The sequence below is a fragment of the Micromonas commoda genome, chromosome 7, assembly GCF_000090985.2.
Source record: "Micromonas commoda chromosome 7, complete sequence".
Classification (NCBI taxonomy): domain Eukaryota; kingdom Viridiplantae; phylum Chlorophyta; class Mamiellophyceae; order Mamiellales; family Mamiellaceae; genus Micromonas; species Micromonas commoda.
This window is the reverse complement of record NC_013044.1, coordinates 954,005-968,765: the sequence shown is the minus strand read 5'-3', so window position 1 is coordinate 968,765 and position 14,761 is coordinate 954,005. Positions and strand designations below refer to the sequence as shown.

The following is a 14,761-nucleotide window of genomic DNA, read 5'->3' as shown; positions in this document are numbered from 1 at the left end:
TTATCGGCCAGCAAACTGCGAGTCGGTGAGGGGCACTCGGCCAATCGTCGCGCGGAAAAAAATCGCAATCGGCGTATCTATTGGCGCCCTGGATTTTATGTCGCGGGGAGTCGAAAAGTTTCCCCCCGGCTCGTATGGAGCGTCAGTCACGAAAATCGCATCCTTGGAAATCCAACGCGAATCGCACACCAGGGACGATCGCTCAGACGACCGATTCTGGTTGGAACGCAAAGGGAAAGCCGTTACGGGCGTTCATTGGCTGGCCCGGATCGATTCCCGGGAGATGCCACAGAGGGCATTTCCACAATCGAGATCGAATCTCAATCTCGGGCGCATCCGAAAAGCAGTTTTTTTGTATGGCAACCAGTCTCCGAGATGCCGAGATTTCGAGTGGACAACCTGGCACACGAACCGCCCTGCTCGCCTCATGATCGCAGACGAAAAAATCTTTTCCCTGCAGAAAAGCGGAGATACTCCCGCGACACCTCCATTCTCCAGCACACGTTCTTTGAACACCACACAACAAACCCAAAACAAAAATGGCCTGCATTGCCTCCTCCTTCACCGGCTCCGTCGCGGCCCTCAAGGCGACCAAGATCCAGGTGCGCATCTACCCTCTGTCACGCGTTTTCCGGCGGTCCGAAGCGGTCGTCGGTAAATTTACCAGCTCATCATCCTTCATCGGAACGTTTTGATCGCGTCGCGGAGGCGCGATGGCGCGCCGTTCGCGCGCATCGCGTCCGCCGCTCGTCTCGATTTAACTCCTGACGTGCGCATCGCGCGTGTTTGAGCGTTTGCGTGTCGCGATACGATATCGCGCGAAGTTCACGCCACGTTTACCGCGTCGGCTCGAAGCCGCGGAAAATCGTCACCCGCTTGGCCGAGATAACATCCCGAACGTCGCCGAACCCGAAGAAGCGAGACTGATCGGCGCCTCCCTCTCCCCGCCCCTTCTCTTCAGGCCAAGTCTGTGTCCAAGGTCATCAAGGCCGACATCTACCCCGAGTTCGGCACCTACCCCGGTGGCGGCGAGTCCCCCATCATCCCCTTCGGCTCCGAGAAGAACGCCGAGCGTGAGGTCATCCACGGCCGCTGGGCGATGCTCGGCGTGACCGGTGCCTGGGCCGCCGAGAACGGCACCGGCATCCCCTGGTTCACCGCCGGTACCCTCTGCACCCCCGACGACTGCACCGCCGTCGCGGACAAGTTCCCCGGCGCCGTCGCTCCCCTCGCCCCCGAGGGCTCCGGCTACCCCTCCTTCTGGGCCGTCCTCGCCATCGAGGTCGTCCTCGTCGGCCTCGCCGAGGCTTACCGCACCGGCCTCTCCGACCCCGTCTTCGACGAGCTCACCGTCGGTGACGTGTCCCCCGGTGGCCGCTTCGACCCCCTCGGCCTCGCCGAGTCCGGTGACCTCGAGGAGCTCAAGATCAAGGAGCTCAAGCACTGCCGCCTCTCCATGTTCGCGTGGCTCGGCTGCATCTTCCAGGGTCTCGCCACCCAGGAGGGCCCCATCGCCAACTGGCAGGCGCACGTCGCGGACCCCGTCCACGCCAACGTGCTCACCAACGCCGCCTCCGGCTTCGGCTTCTACTAAATTCCCAGCCTCGTGCTGAGAGTTTAGTCGCCGTATGGTGACGCGTGTGCTGTGCACAGCTCTGCGAAATAACTCGCCTCGACGCGAGCGCGATTTTTAAATAAGAACGCACACCCCCGGGTTTGTTGAAAGCAACCGTCTCGCACGTCTGACTAGCTAATATTAGAAGAAATCCTCGACGTTTGGTCCCATGGACATCCCGCCCGCGCCCTCCCACGCCATCCCCGCGCCGGTTCTCGCGTTTGGCGCGAACTGGACGTAATCGCCCGCGTCAAATGTGGGTGCGAGTTCCCGCCGCTTCCTCGTCTCCTTCGGCTTGATCGCGTCCTCGATCCGGCGCAGGTCCTTCTTCGCGCGGATCAGCTCCGTCGCGCCGGCGCGTACCTCCCCGACGAGAGCCTCCCGCTCGCGGCGTCCACGCTCCTCGTCGGATGCCTTCGCCTTCGCCTCGTCGGACGCCTTCCGGGCGCTCCGGGTCCGTTCCGCGATGAACTCGTCGACAACCTCTCGAACGAAACGCTTGCGCTCGCCGCTCAGGGAGACGAGGTAGGTCTCCTCGAGCGCGTCCATGATCTGCCGCACCGTCGTGCTCTCCAGGCGGTTCTCCTCCGTCGCCGCGCGCAGCTGGTCGCGGACGAGACCGCGGAGGTCGTCGTCGCTCATCTGCCGGCAACTCGGTCCGTCGTCGTCGTCGTCAATCGTGATCGGTTCCTCCTCCCTCGCCGTCGGAGCCGAAGCGGGCTCGGACGGACCCGCGTGCATCGGGGTCACGTTCTCGGGTTTCGCGTACACTTCCGGCGTCCCAGTGCCCCACCGCGCGAGGTGGTACCGCTCGCGCTCCGAACACCACGCGCGCACCTCGAAGACGTCGCCGTTGAGCTCCGGCCGAGAGCGAAGCCCCGTGGCGGTGACCAGCGTCCCGGGAGGGTGACGCGTCGTCCGCGCCGATTGCGCGCTCCCGTCGTCGTCGTCGTCCGAGAGGAGCTCGATCACCTCGGGGGCGACGCGGTCGCCGTCGTGGTCGTACGCGGTATCCATCGACGACTCAACCTCCGGGGCTTCATCCGGAGCCGTCGCCGCGGGCTCCGGCTCTGATCTGTTGAACCAACTCGCGATCGATTCCCGCCCCTTCCCCTTCTCGTTCTCCTTGCCCGTCCGTCGCGCCCCGTCCTCTTCCGTCCCGGACGTCGTCGTCGCCGTCGTCGTCGTCATCGTCGTCGTCGTCAGCGAGGCGCCGAACCCACACTTGGCGACGGCCCTGGCCACGACGGGCGCCAGACGGATCGGCGGCGTCGGGTCCGTCGCCGCGGAGACGCCGAGCGGGACTCCGATTTGCGACTGCACGTGTCGAAGGACCCTGACGAGCGCCCGAGCGTCCGCGGCGTTAGGGACAACCTTGGGGCCCGGGACAGACCTGAGACCGAAGACGATCGCGGCGACGACGTCGGACTCGCCCAAGCCGCCGACTTTTTCCTCCTCGGCTGCGGCTGAGAAGGACTGGAATCGGGGCTTGGGCTCGGGCTCGGGCTCGGCGTCGCCCCGGCCCTGGCCGCGGCCGCCCCGACCGCCGCGACCCCGGCCGCGGCCTCGACCTCGCCCACCCCTCCCACCGGCCCCGCCAGCCTTGTTCGCGACGCCGCGCGCCTCGTCCACCAGATCTCGGAGGTCCGACGGGAGCGAAAGCGACGCGGCTTCCGCGGCCCGAACCGCGCGGCTCACCCTCTCATCCGCCGCCTCCACCTCCGCTCGAAGCAAATCGATCTTCTCCCGCACCCTGTCCTCCACCCTCAGCAACTTCTCCGCTGCGGCTCGCGCCAGCAGCGGTTGGTACACGGCGGTGGGCTTCACGTCCCACGTCGCGCACGCGCCCTTCTCCGCCAGCGTCTTCCACATGTTCCGAGCCCGGAGGCCGCCGTCCATCAGCACCGCGTGAGCGGGATACCCCGGGAAGGATTTCGCGCGCACCGTCAGCTTGTCATCGGCCGGGTCGGTCGCGAGGACGACGTCGATCTCGAACGGCTGGTCCGGCCAGAGCTTATCGTCGCTCGTCGTCGGGTGCTGCGCGAGCGATCGCGCGGTGGAGGCGGCGGGCTTGGCGGCGGTGAGGGACACCATCGGGTTGCGCTTGGGGGCAACCGGGGGGTTGGGCTGGGGATTCGCGTTAAGGGGCGGCTGGCGTTGTTGTTGGTGTTGTTGTTGGTGTTGTTGCCCTTGTTGTTGTTGCCCTTGCTGCTGTTGTTGCTGCTGGAGCGCCTGGTCGAGCTTGCGCTGGAGTTCCTCCTTCTCCGTTCGTTCTCGCTCCAGCCTTCGTTTGAGCGCGGCTTCCTTCTTGCGTTGGATCTCCTCCTGCGAGCAGAGCTCCCCGGGCGCCTTGGGCTGGTACCCGCGGCTCAGGGTGTTGGTCCCCGGGGGCGGCGCGGGGCCGAAGCTCTTCCTGCGGTCGTTGGTCGGCGCGGGGGCGCGCGCGGGGGCCGGCGCGCGGGGTTGCGCGTTGAGGCTGGCGTTGAGCCTCTGCAGCGCACCGCCCTGCCATCGCCTCGCCGCGTTGGTCTCGTGGAGGCCGTCGAGGAGGGTGGACTGCGGGGGCTTGCGCGCGGCGGCCGCGGCCTCCTCTTCCTTCCGCCTGGACGCCTCCTGGAACATCCCGGAGACGCGCTTGTTGTCCTTGTTCCAGTACGGGTCGAAGTGCGCCATGGCGGTGGACTCTGAGAGCTTCGGACGTGCCGACCGAGGCGACGGGATCCGCGGACGAGACGCGCGGAAGGTTCGCGACGCCGGGCGCTTCCCGGCGAGTATCCGCGGTCGCGGCGGGTCGACTCGGATCGAGGACCCGGGACGCGCGTCCTTTCGGCGCGCGCTCCCGTCGGTGTGCGTGCTCGCCGGCTCGCGCAGCTAAACAAGGCGGAATTTGAAACGCGAGACTTTGCGAGTTCAAAATTTTGCCAGACTGTTTGCCTGTGACGTGCTGTGTCGAGATGTGCAACCGACCAAAAAGGTACCTTCGAAGGTAACTACAACTTCATACGTACCGTGCGGTCAAACAAAATGCCGGTCGGACACCAAAAAATGCGTTATGTCTTCGCACTTTTTGACCACGTCACGTCACAAAAACGTGTTTCGATTGCCTTCGATATCCACTCTCCCAACGCACGCGCTCACCATGTCCTCCGTCACTTTCCACGCCCTCCCGCCCTCAGCCAACTCCTCCTGCACGCGCTGTGTCCTCAAATGCGGCGGCATCGACTTCGAGGAGGTGAACGCCTACGGTCAGACGCGCACTCCGGAGTACCTCGCCAAGTTCCCGACGAACCTCGCTCCCGCGATCGAGCACGACGGGGCTTGCGTGAGCGAGACCAACGCCATCGCGCGATACCTCTGCGGCGCGTTCCCCGACAAGGCTGGCAAGTTCTACCCCGGCGACGCCAAGTCCAAGGCGAAAGTTGACATGGTCACAGAGTACACGGGCATCACCCTCTACAACTACCTCGCCAAGGCGACCTACCCGACCATCGGCTTCCCTCTCTACGCCGGCGACGTCGCCGCGACCGAAGCGCTCAAGGACCACGTCGCGGGATCCCAGGAGGCCGCCGCCGCCGAGCTCCTCAACCTCATCAACGACAAGTACGTCAACAACTGGCTCAAGGACTCCACCTTCCTCTGCGGCGATGAGCCCACCATCGCCGATTTCAGATTCGCGCCGATCATGTACTTTGCCCGCGTCGCCGTCGTGCTCCCGGAGAGGATCGTCAAGTACCTCGACGACATGGAGACCAAGGTGCCGGGTTTCAAGGAGGCCACCGAGGGTCCCCGAGGATTCACCGCCGACAAGGTCAAGGCCTAAGTCCTTGGACCACACGCCGTAGACCAAGTAGACCAAGTGTAATTTGACCAAACTTGACCAAAGCGCCCTCTACCGATCCGGGAGAACCCCCCGCGCTTCATCACCACTTCACGACGCGACTATGTGGTGGGACGATCCCCCACCGGACGCCGCCTCCTTCGACGCGTTATGCGCAAAGTCCGGCGGGCGCGTCCGCGCGGGGGAGAGCGCCACGACCGGCGGTGGGCGCGCGCTCTTCGCCACCGCCCCGGTAGCGAAGGGCGAGATTGTCTTTCGCGAGTCGCCCTCGCTCATCCTCCAGGACCCGGCTAACAGGCCTCTGGCCAGGGCGTGCGCCCGGTGCCATTCCATGCTACGCGGAGCTCCGAGCGAGACCGCGTGCGCGCAGGGGTGCGGCGAGGGTTACTGCGACGAACGGTGCCGCGTCGCACACGTGGAGCAGGGATCGCACGGACTCCTGTGCGTCGGGCCGATCGACTCGTGGGAGCATCCCCTCGCCGCGCTCAAGCTCGCGTGCGCGCGGGACGACGACGGCGACGGGCACCTCGCGCTCATCGCGGAGATGTGCGCGTGGTGCATCGCATCCGCGGCGCGGCGCGGTGACGCGTCGTCGTCATCGTCGTCGTCGGGGGCGTCCACAGCCGTCGCCGCCGCTTTGGACGACGCCAATCTGCGAACATACGTCGCAGGCGCCGTGTGGGATTGGACCGGCGCGTCGGGCGGCGACGGCGCCAGGGCGAGGTGCGAGGCGCACGCGCGGATGATACGCGAGGCGATGGCGTCGCACGAGGGAAGCTCGGAAAAGCTGCGCGGCGCGGAGGCGCTGATGGACCCGGCGAGCGGCGTCGTCGGCGCGAGGGGCGTCGCGGAGCTCGCCGGCGTCTTGGCGCGAAACTCCCTCGCGGTGGCGGTCGAATCGTCGTCGGCGTCCGCGTCGGCACCCGCGTCGGCACCCGCGTCGGCACCCGGTGACGCGTCGACGTCGAACGCGTCCCCACGCAAACTCGGCGCGAGGTACGAGGGCGTCGCCTTGTTCCCGCTGACGTGCCTCATGAACCACTCGTGCGAACCAAACGCGGAGGTTCGTTTCGAAGACGCGGGACCGGGCGCCGGCGTCGTCGCGGCGGTGCACGCGCTGCGGGAGATACGGGTCGGGGAGGAGCTGAGGCACAGCTACGTGGACGAGACGAGGCCGGTTTTCCTCAGGGCGGCGGATTTGGCGGCGTTTGGGTTCAGGTGCGACTGCGGAAGGTGCGCGCGAGCGCGAGGAGGGTCGTGATGCGTCTGAGAGACGACGCGGGGTGTGCGGATTTGGGCAAGTCGACGCGTTCTTTGCTCTTTTTCCAGACCTCTAAAAGGTAGTCTAAGCACCATCTCGGACTAAGTGTTTATTTCTTGCACTCCTTGCAGTCAGAGCGCCGACGGCCGTGCTCGCAGATTTGAGACCCGCCGCACTCCTTGCAGTGAGAGCGCTGACGACCGTGCTCGCATATTGATGCCCCGCCACACTCCTTGCAGTAAGAGCGCTGACGACCGTGCTCGCAGATTGATGCCCCGCCGCACTCCTTGCACTGAGAGCGTATACGACCGTGCTCGCAGATTGATGCCCCGCCGCACTCCTTGCACTCAGAGCGCCGACGACCGTGCTCGCAGATTGATGCTCCACCGCACTCCTTGCACTGAGAGCGCCGACGGCCGTGCTCGCAGATTGAGACCCCACCGCACTCCTTGCATGTAGAGCGTACACGACTGTGCTCGCAGATTTGAGACCCACCGCAATCCTTGCAGTATCTGCGCTCACGACCGTGCGGACAAGCGCTGCACACCTTGCATCTCGACCGATACTTCACCCCGTGCTCGCACGGCCCCTTCGTGGGAGGGGCTCTCTTCCTCTTCACTCCCTTCTTCGTCGCATGCTTCTCCTCCTCTTCGCTCTCCGATCCCTCCATCTCGGCGACGCTGGCGCGCAGCCGGTCGAGGTCGGGTCGCCAAATCGTCGACATCTTCCCCGCGAGATCCTCCGACTTTTCGTCTTCCTCGTTGTCGTCCGCGGGAGGTTCGACGTTGACGGCGGGGGGTTGGTGGTGGTGGTCGTCGTCGGGCTCTTCCTTGACGACGACGGGATCTCTGCTCATCAAGTCTGGGCGCCATATGGTGTTCATGGCGCACGGCGATACGAGTTATGACGACCTGGGGTCTGGGTCGAGCGTTCCCAGAAAAATGACAGTGACTGACGATTTCCAACTTTTTCCACCTCTATGCAGCTATGGTCGGCGGTGAAAACAAATTGAATGCCAAGAATCGACAGTGCAAACAGTTAGACCTCGTTTCAAACGATGTGTAATTCGCACGTCGATCCCACGCGGTGGCGATCTTATCTCCTCTCCGCCGGAGGAGGATGGCGAGGGTCGCCACCGTGGACAGACAGCCATGGCGTCGGCGGCAGCCTTCGCCCTGGGGGCCGCGCCTCGCGCGCCCTCCACCGCCTCCCGAAGCCGCCGCCACATCGCGCGCGCGCCCTCCGCGGCCGTCGCGTCCCCCGCCCCCGCCACCGCGGACGTCGACACCCGCACCGCCCGGGAGCTCGTCGCGTGGCTCACCGTCGAGAAGGGCCTTCCCGGTGGCGCGGCCAAGGCGGTCAGCTTCGGCGACGGCGGCGTCGCGAAGCTCGTCAACGACGTGCGCGCGGGCGAGCCCCTCATCGAGATCCCGCAGAACCTCGCCGTCACGTCCGTGGACGTCGCGGACTCCCCGATCGTCGCCGGGCTCGCGGCGGGCAGGGGCGAGCTCGTGGGGCTGGCGCTGTGGCTGTGCCTCGAGCGGCACAAGGGGCCGCTGTCGGAGTGGGCGCCGTACGTGGCGACGCTGCCGTCCGCGGGTTCCGATCACCCGCTCCTGTGGACCGCCGGCGAGCTCCAGACGCTTCTGCAGGGATCGCCCGTGCGGGAGCAGGCGGTGTCGCGTCTCGAGTCCGCGGACGACGAGTACGCCTCCATCGCGGACCAGATCAGATCCAACCCGAACGATTTCCCACCCGACGCGTACGAGTTCCTCACCAGGGACGCCTTCGTCGACGCCCTCGCGACGGTGTTAGCGCGCGCGGTCTGGCTCAACGCCGCCAACTGCTACGCCATGGTGCCCCTCGTCGATCTCCTCCCGCTCGTGGGCTCGCCACCGCCCGGGGTCTCCCCGGCGGCGGCGGCGGGTGGTCCAGCTGTCGGCAAACCCGGTTTGGCGGCGGCGGCTGGCGTCGTCGATTACGACGCCGCCACCGAGTGCGTCGCGGTGGTGAGCGCCAACGACGCGCAACAGACCGCGCGGGTCGTGTGCGTCGACCCGCTGGCGAGGAACGCGGGGGATCTCTTCCTCGCCACGGGCGCGGTGGACGAAAGCCACTGCGGCGATTACCTCGCCTTCGCCGCGTCGTGCACGCAGACGGATCGACTGTACGAGGCCAAGCGGCAGATTCTGGAGGGCATGGGGATGAGCGCGGACGGGCAGACGTTTCCGGTGTTCGCGGACAGGATGCCGATGCAGCTCCTGGCGTACATGAGGTTCGCCCGGGTCCAAGATCCCGGGGAGCTCATGAGCGTCAGCTTCGAGGAGGATCGGATCGTCTCGCCGATGAACGAGTACGAGGTGCTTCAGCTGCTGATGCAGGACGCGCGGGAGATGCTGGCGGAGTACGAATCGTCCAGCGAGGAGTTCGAGCTCCTGCAGCTCAAGGAGAAGGGGCTGAGCGCGAGGCAGCGAGTGGCGGCGAAGCTCAGGCTCGCGGAGAAGAGGCTCATCAACGCCACCACCACGGCTGTGCGCCGAAGGCTGGCGCCCATCCGAGGCATCCCGACGAAGCAGGGGTTGGAGGATCCCAACGCGGACCTGCTGGAGATCTTCGACGCGATCGAGAACCTGCCGAACAAGCCGAAGCAGATGTTCGACGAGTTCAGGAAGTGGGCGAGGGGGGACTACGAGGACCAGATCCGCAGCGGGGGCGGCAAGGGTGGAAGCGGCTGCGGCTAGCGTGCAGGAGGGGCAGCCGTTGTAGCGTGCAAGCAAGTGAAATTCTTCGTCATCCTTCCGAAACTGAACCGCGTAGAAGTTTTAGGTCAAGCACGGCCTACGGGTGCCGCCCACGGGTGCCGCCACAACGCGCGGCGCGTACCATCCCGCCGTCAGTTTTTCCGCGATCACATCGATGGCAGCGACATCGATAAGGAGCGTCGGGTTCGCACCCGTCGCGCGCGTCTCGGCCGATCGCTCGCGCCGACGCGCCCCGAGCGCGCAGCCCACTGCGTCGAACCGTCGCCCGAAGGTTTGCCGCGCGTCGATCCGATCTTCGTCCCGACGCGGCGTCGTCGCGCGGTCGGCCGAGGATGATGACGAGCTCGCGGCGTGGGATCCGTCGATGCCGCTGCCCCCCGCGGACGGCCTCGGGCTGAGCGATCAGGAGGTGCAGACGCTGCTCTCCTCCGCGGACGAGAACGTGCTCACCACCGCGCTCTCGCGCGCCATCGCGGTCGAAGACTTCGGCCTGGCCGCGAAGCTCAGCGCCCGATTGAAGGAGCTCCAGGGCGTCGGCGACTCCCCCGCGGCGGAGATTCTCGACTGGCGCGCGATGGGCATGGCCGAGTGGCTCTGCGATCGAGCCGAATCCCTCGGATACAGGTACCCGACCGCGATCCAGCGCCGAGCGTCGCTCGCTTTTTTCAAGAAGCGCGACGTCGTGATCCAGGCGCAGACCGGCTCGGGAAAGACCCTCGCGTACCTCATGCCCACCGTCGACAACATGGACTTCGTCGCCAGGCGCATGCTCCAGATCTTAATCGTCGTGCCGTCCAGGGAGCTCGTCATACAGACGGTCATGCTCGCGTTTCGCCTCTTCGGCGGCAACGTAAACTCGGGCGTCCCGGGCGACCCCGGGAACATGTACAACTACAAGGGGCCGCAGGGGATCAAGTGCGTGGGGGTGTTCGAGGAGGACCACGTTGTGCGCGAGGGGTTCGCGGACGTCGCGGAGCTCGTCGTGGGCACCCCCGAGTTACTCGCGCGGATGAAACGCGAGGGTAAGCTCGAGGTGGACCTGGCGCAGACGATTGTCGCCGACGAGGCGGACCAGCTCTTTGAGCAGTTTCCAGACGCGATGGACGAGCTGCTCAGACCGTCGCCGTTCGAACCGGTGATGGAGGACAGGCAGATCGTGCTGTGCGGGGTGAACGTGCCGTCGTGGGTGATCGACTCCGGGGTGCGGAAAGGGCACCTGCGGGCTCCGCTCGAGGTTTCGATGGGCACCCCCGGCCGAGTGCCGCCGGACGTGTCGCACCGGCGGCTGGTGGTGCCGAGGGTGCGGAAGCTCGTCGCGCTCGCGAGGCAGATCCGATCGGACCTGAAGAACGCCGGAGAGGACGCACCGCCGCCCAGGACCATCGTGTTCGTGCCCTCGGCGGCGGCGGCTGAGGCGGCGGCGACGCCCCTGCGAAAGTCGCTGTGGGGCCGGCACAAGCTCGCGGTGTTGCTGCCCGAGGGCGAGGAGGCGGTTCGCACCATGCAGGACTTCCGGAATCAGAAGACCACCCTGTTGCTGTGCACGCCGGACGTGGAGCGAGGCCTCGACATGCCGGGCGTGGACTACGTCTACTCGCTCGACGCCCCCGGTACATCGGCGAGTTACCTGCACCGCGCCGGTCGATGCGGTCGACTCGGCGCCACGTCGCGCGGGACGGTGACCAGCGTCGTCACCCCCGAGGAGACGCAGGCGCTGGACCAGACGATGCTGGACCTGGAAATTTCGAGCTGGGAGTGCTTAGAGGAGCAGGCGAACGAGCCCGCGATGGGCCGGCTGGTGGACGAGGCGTCGAGGGCGGTCAACTCGGACGCGTACGGCGATTCGGAGGAGGAGGAGGAGGCGCTGGCGTGGACTGGCGAGGGCGACCTGGCGGGCGGGAACCCCGCTCGCGAGGAGGAGCAGGCGCTGACCGCGGAGGCTCTCAACGACCTGTTCTACCTGATGGACGCGCAGGCTGAGGCTGTGAACGCCTTGGAGGCGGCGTTCTCGATGGACGACGCCTTCAAGGACGACAGCGTCGACGAGTTGGAGACGGAGGAGGACGCGAGGAGCGAGAACATGAAGCAGGCGCTGGAAGACATCCGGAAGATATTCGACGTGTCCGACATACCGGAGGAGGACATACCGGACGAGTTCAAGCCCCCGGATATGAAGTGACGAGAGTAGACGGGACCGCGCGCCGCGAAGCGATAGCCTCGCAACCGAGCAAGCGAGCGAGGTTGAGTTCACAGACTTTCCCGATCGCGAGCAATAATTATTTTAAGATCGCGACGTTTCAAACGGCAGAGCCGAGGGCCCGCGATGGGCAACTCGCCGTCGTCCTTCGCGACCGCGAGGAAGGGTCTCACGGTCGGGGATGCGTCCAGTATCTCCGAGGAGGTCTGGTCCGACCTCTGGGGCTCGGACGGCTCGCAGCCTCCGCTCGGTCCGGGCGACATGCTCAACTTTCTCACCGACGCGACGCTGCGAAAGCTTCGCGCCGAGCGTCCGATGAACCTCGCCGCGCTCGTCGCTCGCGCCGTGTGCAGGCTCGAGGAGCTCATCGCGCCGGACGTCGGCAAGGAATCGTTCGGCGCGGTCGTGGTCCCGAAGGACGCGTGCCTCCTCCTGACCCCGCTGAGGGTGCTCACGCGCGCGATCCCGTTCGCGATCGGATCGAGAGGATGCGACGACGACGACGTCGCCGTTCGGGTGCTCGAAGACCTCCTCTGGGGCCACTACTCCGAGATCTTCCAGTGCCCGCGACCGGCTCCCACCTGGCGCGGGCACGTAGCCCTCGCGCCGCCCCCGTCGCGCGCCGCCGAGCCCGCCGAACGCCCTCCCAGGCGAGATCCCACCCTCGGTGAACGAATCGCGTCGCTCGCGTTGGACCTTCTCTTTCTCCCGGGGTTCACCACGAGGTTCGACCCGAACGACGCGCTGACCGGCGAGCGCAGGGTGTGGGACGCGCCCACGGGACGGGAGTACGCGCCTCCCTACGACGCGTACGTCGACGTGACGCGTCACCGAACGGAGGTGACGCGGCTGTGGCTGGCGCTGGTCGGCGCCGAGGCGCTCTGCGCGGAGCCCAGGACGTCGCCACACGGGAGGTTCTCGGCGCTCCTAGCCGGGCGGGGGTGCCCAGTAGGGGTGCCGTGCAGCAGGCCGGTGAGTCACCGGGACGTGCACGGCGCGTTGACGGACGCGATCAAGTCGCAGAGCGGGTCGGCGAAGTCGCTCGACGGATCCGCCGCGGGCGAGCTGCTCGCGACCGCGTACCATACCTACACGGCTCTGCTCGAGTACGACGACTCGGCGCCAAACGAGGAGCCGACTGACGAGCTAAACGGGTCATCGACGCCCCCCACCCACCACGGAGTTGGACGTAAAACCCAGAACCCCAACCTGCCTGCTGGGGGTGCCGGCGGCCGGACGAGGAAGGGCGGCGTATTCGGGTGGCTGGACGACGTCTTCGGCGGATTTTTCATCCCGTACGATCCAATCGCGGAGGCGGCGGCGTCCAGCTGTGTCGCGAACGGGAACCGCGTTGGGACCGCGTCGGAGCACGCGGCGGTGGTCGGGGATACGGCGGCGGCGGACGGCCCGCGCGGGTCCGGGACGAGGAACGCGTACGCGACGATCCTCGCGGAGACTCGAAGCGAATCCGAACTGGAGGGTTTGCACCAGGCGCTGCTTCGAACGCTTCGGTCGGCGATTGACCACCCGAGCGGGTCCAGCGAGAGCTCGCTGATGAGCTACGTGCCCGCGGTGGGGTTTTCCGACGGCGTCGTGAAGGTGCGCGCGAGGTTCGCGTTGGAAGGGGAGGAGCGGGATCGCGCGCCCGCGCAGGAGGCTGCCATCTTGGCCATGCGGCTGTTGCGGTCCGACGACGACGGTTTCTTCCAACACGTCACCGACCCAAAGTTCAAAGCCGGGGTCCCGCTCGCGTCCTCGCTCCTTCAGATCATGTACCAAAAGCGACTCGACGTCAACGCGGGGGGTTTCAACCAGTGCGCGTCGTTCGTGCTGCTCCGGCTGAGCTCCTCGCCGGCGTTCGCGTCCGCGCTCAACGACGTCTTACCACCCGCCGCCGCCGCCAAGCTCAACCTGCCCACCGACGGGGGCGCGCGGACGCACACGCACGCCGACAGCCTGATACACGCGGTGCACGCGATCCTGTGCGAGCGCGCTGAATACGCCGAGTACGTCGCCCCGCTCGTCGATCCGCTGCTGACGACGCTACGCAACGCGGCGCCTCGCTGGCGCGGGCTCGGCGACGTCGGCGCCGCGAAACTGCTGAGACTCTGCGAGCACTTCTCGTCCCCTCCCGTGCTCTTCCTCGCCGAGCGGAACAGGCACGACCTCGGCGCCGTCGTCCACGCCATCGACGGGTGCCTGAGCCACGGCGCGGGTCGTAACCCCCGGCTCGTGTTGGAGCTGTGTCGCGGGGACGGCGCGGCGGCGTTGGACCGGGTGGACGAGATCTGCGCGGGTCGGTTCCGATCGCCGAGGCCCGCGCTCGATCGCGTTTCGATGTCACGATTAAACGGAGGGTTCAAACGCGCGGGGCTTGGCGACGACGCGCCCGAGTTTATACCCGCCGCGACATTCGTTGGGGCGAGGCCGGGGTACTTCTTCAGGGTGGACGCGAGGGGAGCCGGGTATTACGTCGACCGCGGCATGCGAGCGTTTGTCGCTCGATCCGACGACGACGGTTCATCTTCCGACGGTGACGGTTCGGACAACGATTCCGACGATTCGTATTCCGACGATTCGGGCTCATATTCGGGCTCGGGCTCGGGCTCGGGCTCGGACTCCGGCTCCCTCGCCGCGTTTGGGGTGAACGTCTTCCGACCCGACGACGCGTGGCTTCGAGCCGTGCGGTCGGATATCGCTCCCGCGCTCTTCGCGGCGCGGACGCTTCGACGCGAGCTCGCCGACGCGTTGGCGGCGTACGAAGAGGGACATGGAGCGGACGCAGACGCGTTGGTGGAGCACCTGGCGTCGCTGGAGTTGGCCAACCTGCTTCCGCCGCCGCCTCCGGTGACAGTGAGACACTTCGCTTCAAACGCTCCGGAGATTCGCAAGTGGCTGAAAGGGTACGCGATGGGCGTGGCGCTCGTGCGGCACAACGCGGGACCCAGCGCGAGGGCGTGCGGGATCCTGTTCGACGCGTCGAGGGTGAGGCTGGTTCGGGTGGCGACGTCGGCGGTGGTGCACGAGGAGGACTTCTTCGGCGGCGGAGGGTGAGGCTTTCCGGTGAGACGCGATGGGCGGGCGCCTA

The 14,761-nt window shown here is 66.7% G+C and overlaps 8 protein-coding genes across 8 annotated transcripts; 6 read left to right on the top strand and 2 right to left on the bottom strand.

Annotated features, from left to right (window-relative positions):
• The first annotated feature begins 497 nt into the window (after window positions 1-497).
• Window positions 498-1,772, top strand: LHCP2.1 (prasinophyte specific chlorophyll a/b-binding protein, chloroplast precuror). Its single transcript, XM_002503963.1, has 2 exons — window positions 498-602; window positions 962-1,772. The coding sequence occupies exons 1-2, from the start codon at window positions 540-542 to the stop codon at window positions 1,592-1,594; spliced, it is 696 nt and encodes a 231-aa protein (XP_002504009.1). The 5' UTR covers window positions 498-539; the 3' UTR covers window positions 1,595-1,772.
• MICPUN_101556 (predicted protein) lies at window positions 1,757-4,288 on the bottom strand (the record flags this gene model as incomplete). The annotated part of the gene is made up of 1 exon (XM_002503616.1): window positions 1,757-4,288. The coding sequence occupies one exon, from the start codon at window positions 4,286-4,288 to the stop codon at window positions 1,757-1,759; it is 2,532 nt and encodes an 843-aa protein (XP_002503662.1).
• A 379-nt stretch (window positions 4,289-4,667) lies between these two features.
• On the top strand, window positions 4,668-5,435 carry MICPUN_60199 (predicted protein; the record flags this gene model as incomplete). The annotated part of the gene is made up of 1 exon (XM_002503962.1): window positions 4,668-5,435. The coding sequence occupies one exon, from the start codon at window positions 4,668-4,670 to the stop codon at window positions 5,433-5,435; it is 768 nt and encodes a 255-aa protein (XP_002504008.1).
• Window positions 5,436-5,556: 121 nt separating this feature from the next.
• Window positions 5,557-6,714, top strand: MICPUN_60198 (predicted protein; the record flags this gene model as incomplete). Its single annotated transcript, XM_002503961.1, has 1 exon — window positions 5,557-6,714. One exon carries the CDS (start codon window positions 5,557-5,559, stop codon window positions 6,712-6,714), a length of 1,158 nt encoding a protein of 385 aa, XP_002504007.1.
• Window positions 6,715-6,823: 109 nt separating this feature from the next.
• Window positions 6,824-7,524, bottom strand: MICPUN_108643 (predicted protein; the record flags this gene model as incomplete). The annotated part of the gene is made up of 1 exon (XM_002503615.1): window positions 6,824-7,524. The coding sequence occupies exon 1, from the start codon at window positions 7,436-7,438 to the stop codon at window positions 6,824-6,826; it is 615 nt and encodes a 204-aa protein (XP_002503661.1). The 5' UTR covers window positions 7,439-7,524.
• A 341-nt stretch (window positions 7,525-7,865) lies between these two features.
• On the top strand, window positions 7,866-9,506 carry MICPUN_60196 (predicted protein; the record flags this gene model as incomplete). The annotated part of the gene is made up of 1 exon (XM_002503960.1): window positions 7,866-9,506. The coding sequence occupies one exon, from the start codon at window positions 7,866-7,868 to the stop codon at window positions 9,453-9,455; it is 1,590 nt and encodes a 529-aa protein (XP_002504006.1). The 3' UTR covers window positions 9,456-9,506.
• A 334-nt stretch (window positions 9,507-9,840) lies between these two features.
• MICPUN_60195 (DEAD/DEAH box helicase) lies at window positions 9,841-11,775 on the top strand (the record flags this gene model as incomplete). The annotated part of the gene is made up of 1 exon (XM_002503959.1): window positions 9,841-11,775. The coding sequence occupies one exon, from the start codon at window positions 9,841-9,843 to the stop codon at window positions 11,653-11,655; it is 1,815 nt and encodes a 604-aa protein (XP_002504005.1). The 3' UTR covers window positions 11,656-11,775.
• A 24-nt stretch (window positions 11,776-11,799) lies between these two features.
• On the top strand, window positions 11,800-14,727 carry MICPUN_101553 (predicted protein; the record flags this gene model as incomplete). The annotated part of the gene is made up of 1 exon (XM_002503958.1): window positions 11,800-14,727. The coding sequence occupies one exon, from the start codon at window positions 11,800-11,802 to the stop codon at window positions 14,725-14,727; it is 2,928 nt and encodes a 975-aa protein (XP_002504004.1).
• Between the last annotated feature and the right edge of the window lie 34 nt (window positions 14,728-14,761).

Bases quoted from the DNA above. Each gene is read 5' to 3' on its own strand.
- LHCP2.1 (XM_002503963.1), top strand. From the start codon at position 540: ATGGCCTGCATTGCCTCCTCCTTCACCGGCTCCGTCGCGGCCCTCAAG. The intron at 603-961 runs GTGCGCATCTAC...CCTTCTCTTCAG, and splicing joins TCAAGGCGACCAAGATCCAG to GCCAAGTCTGTGTCCAAGGT.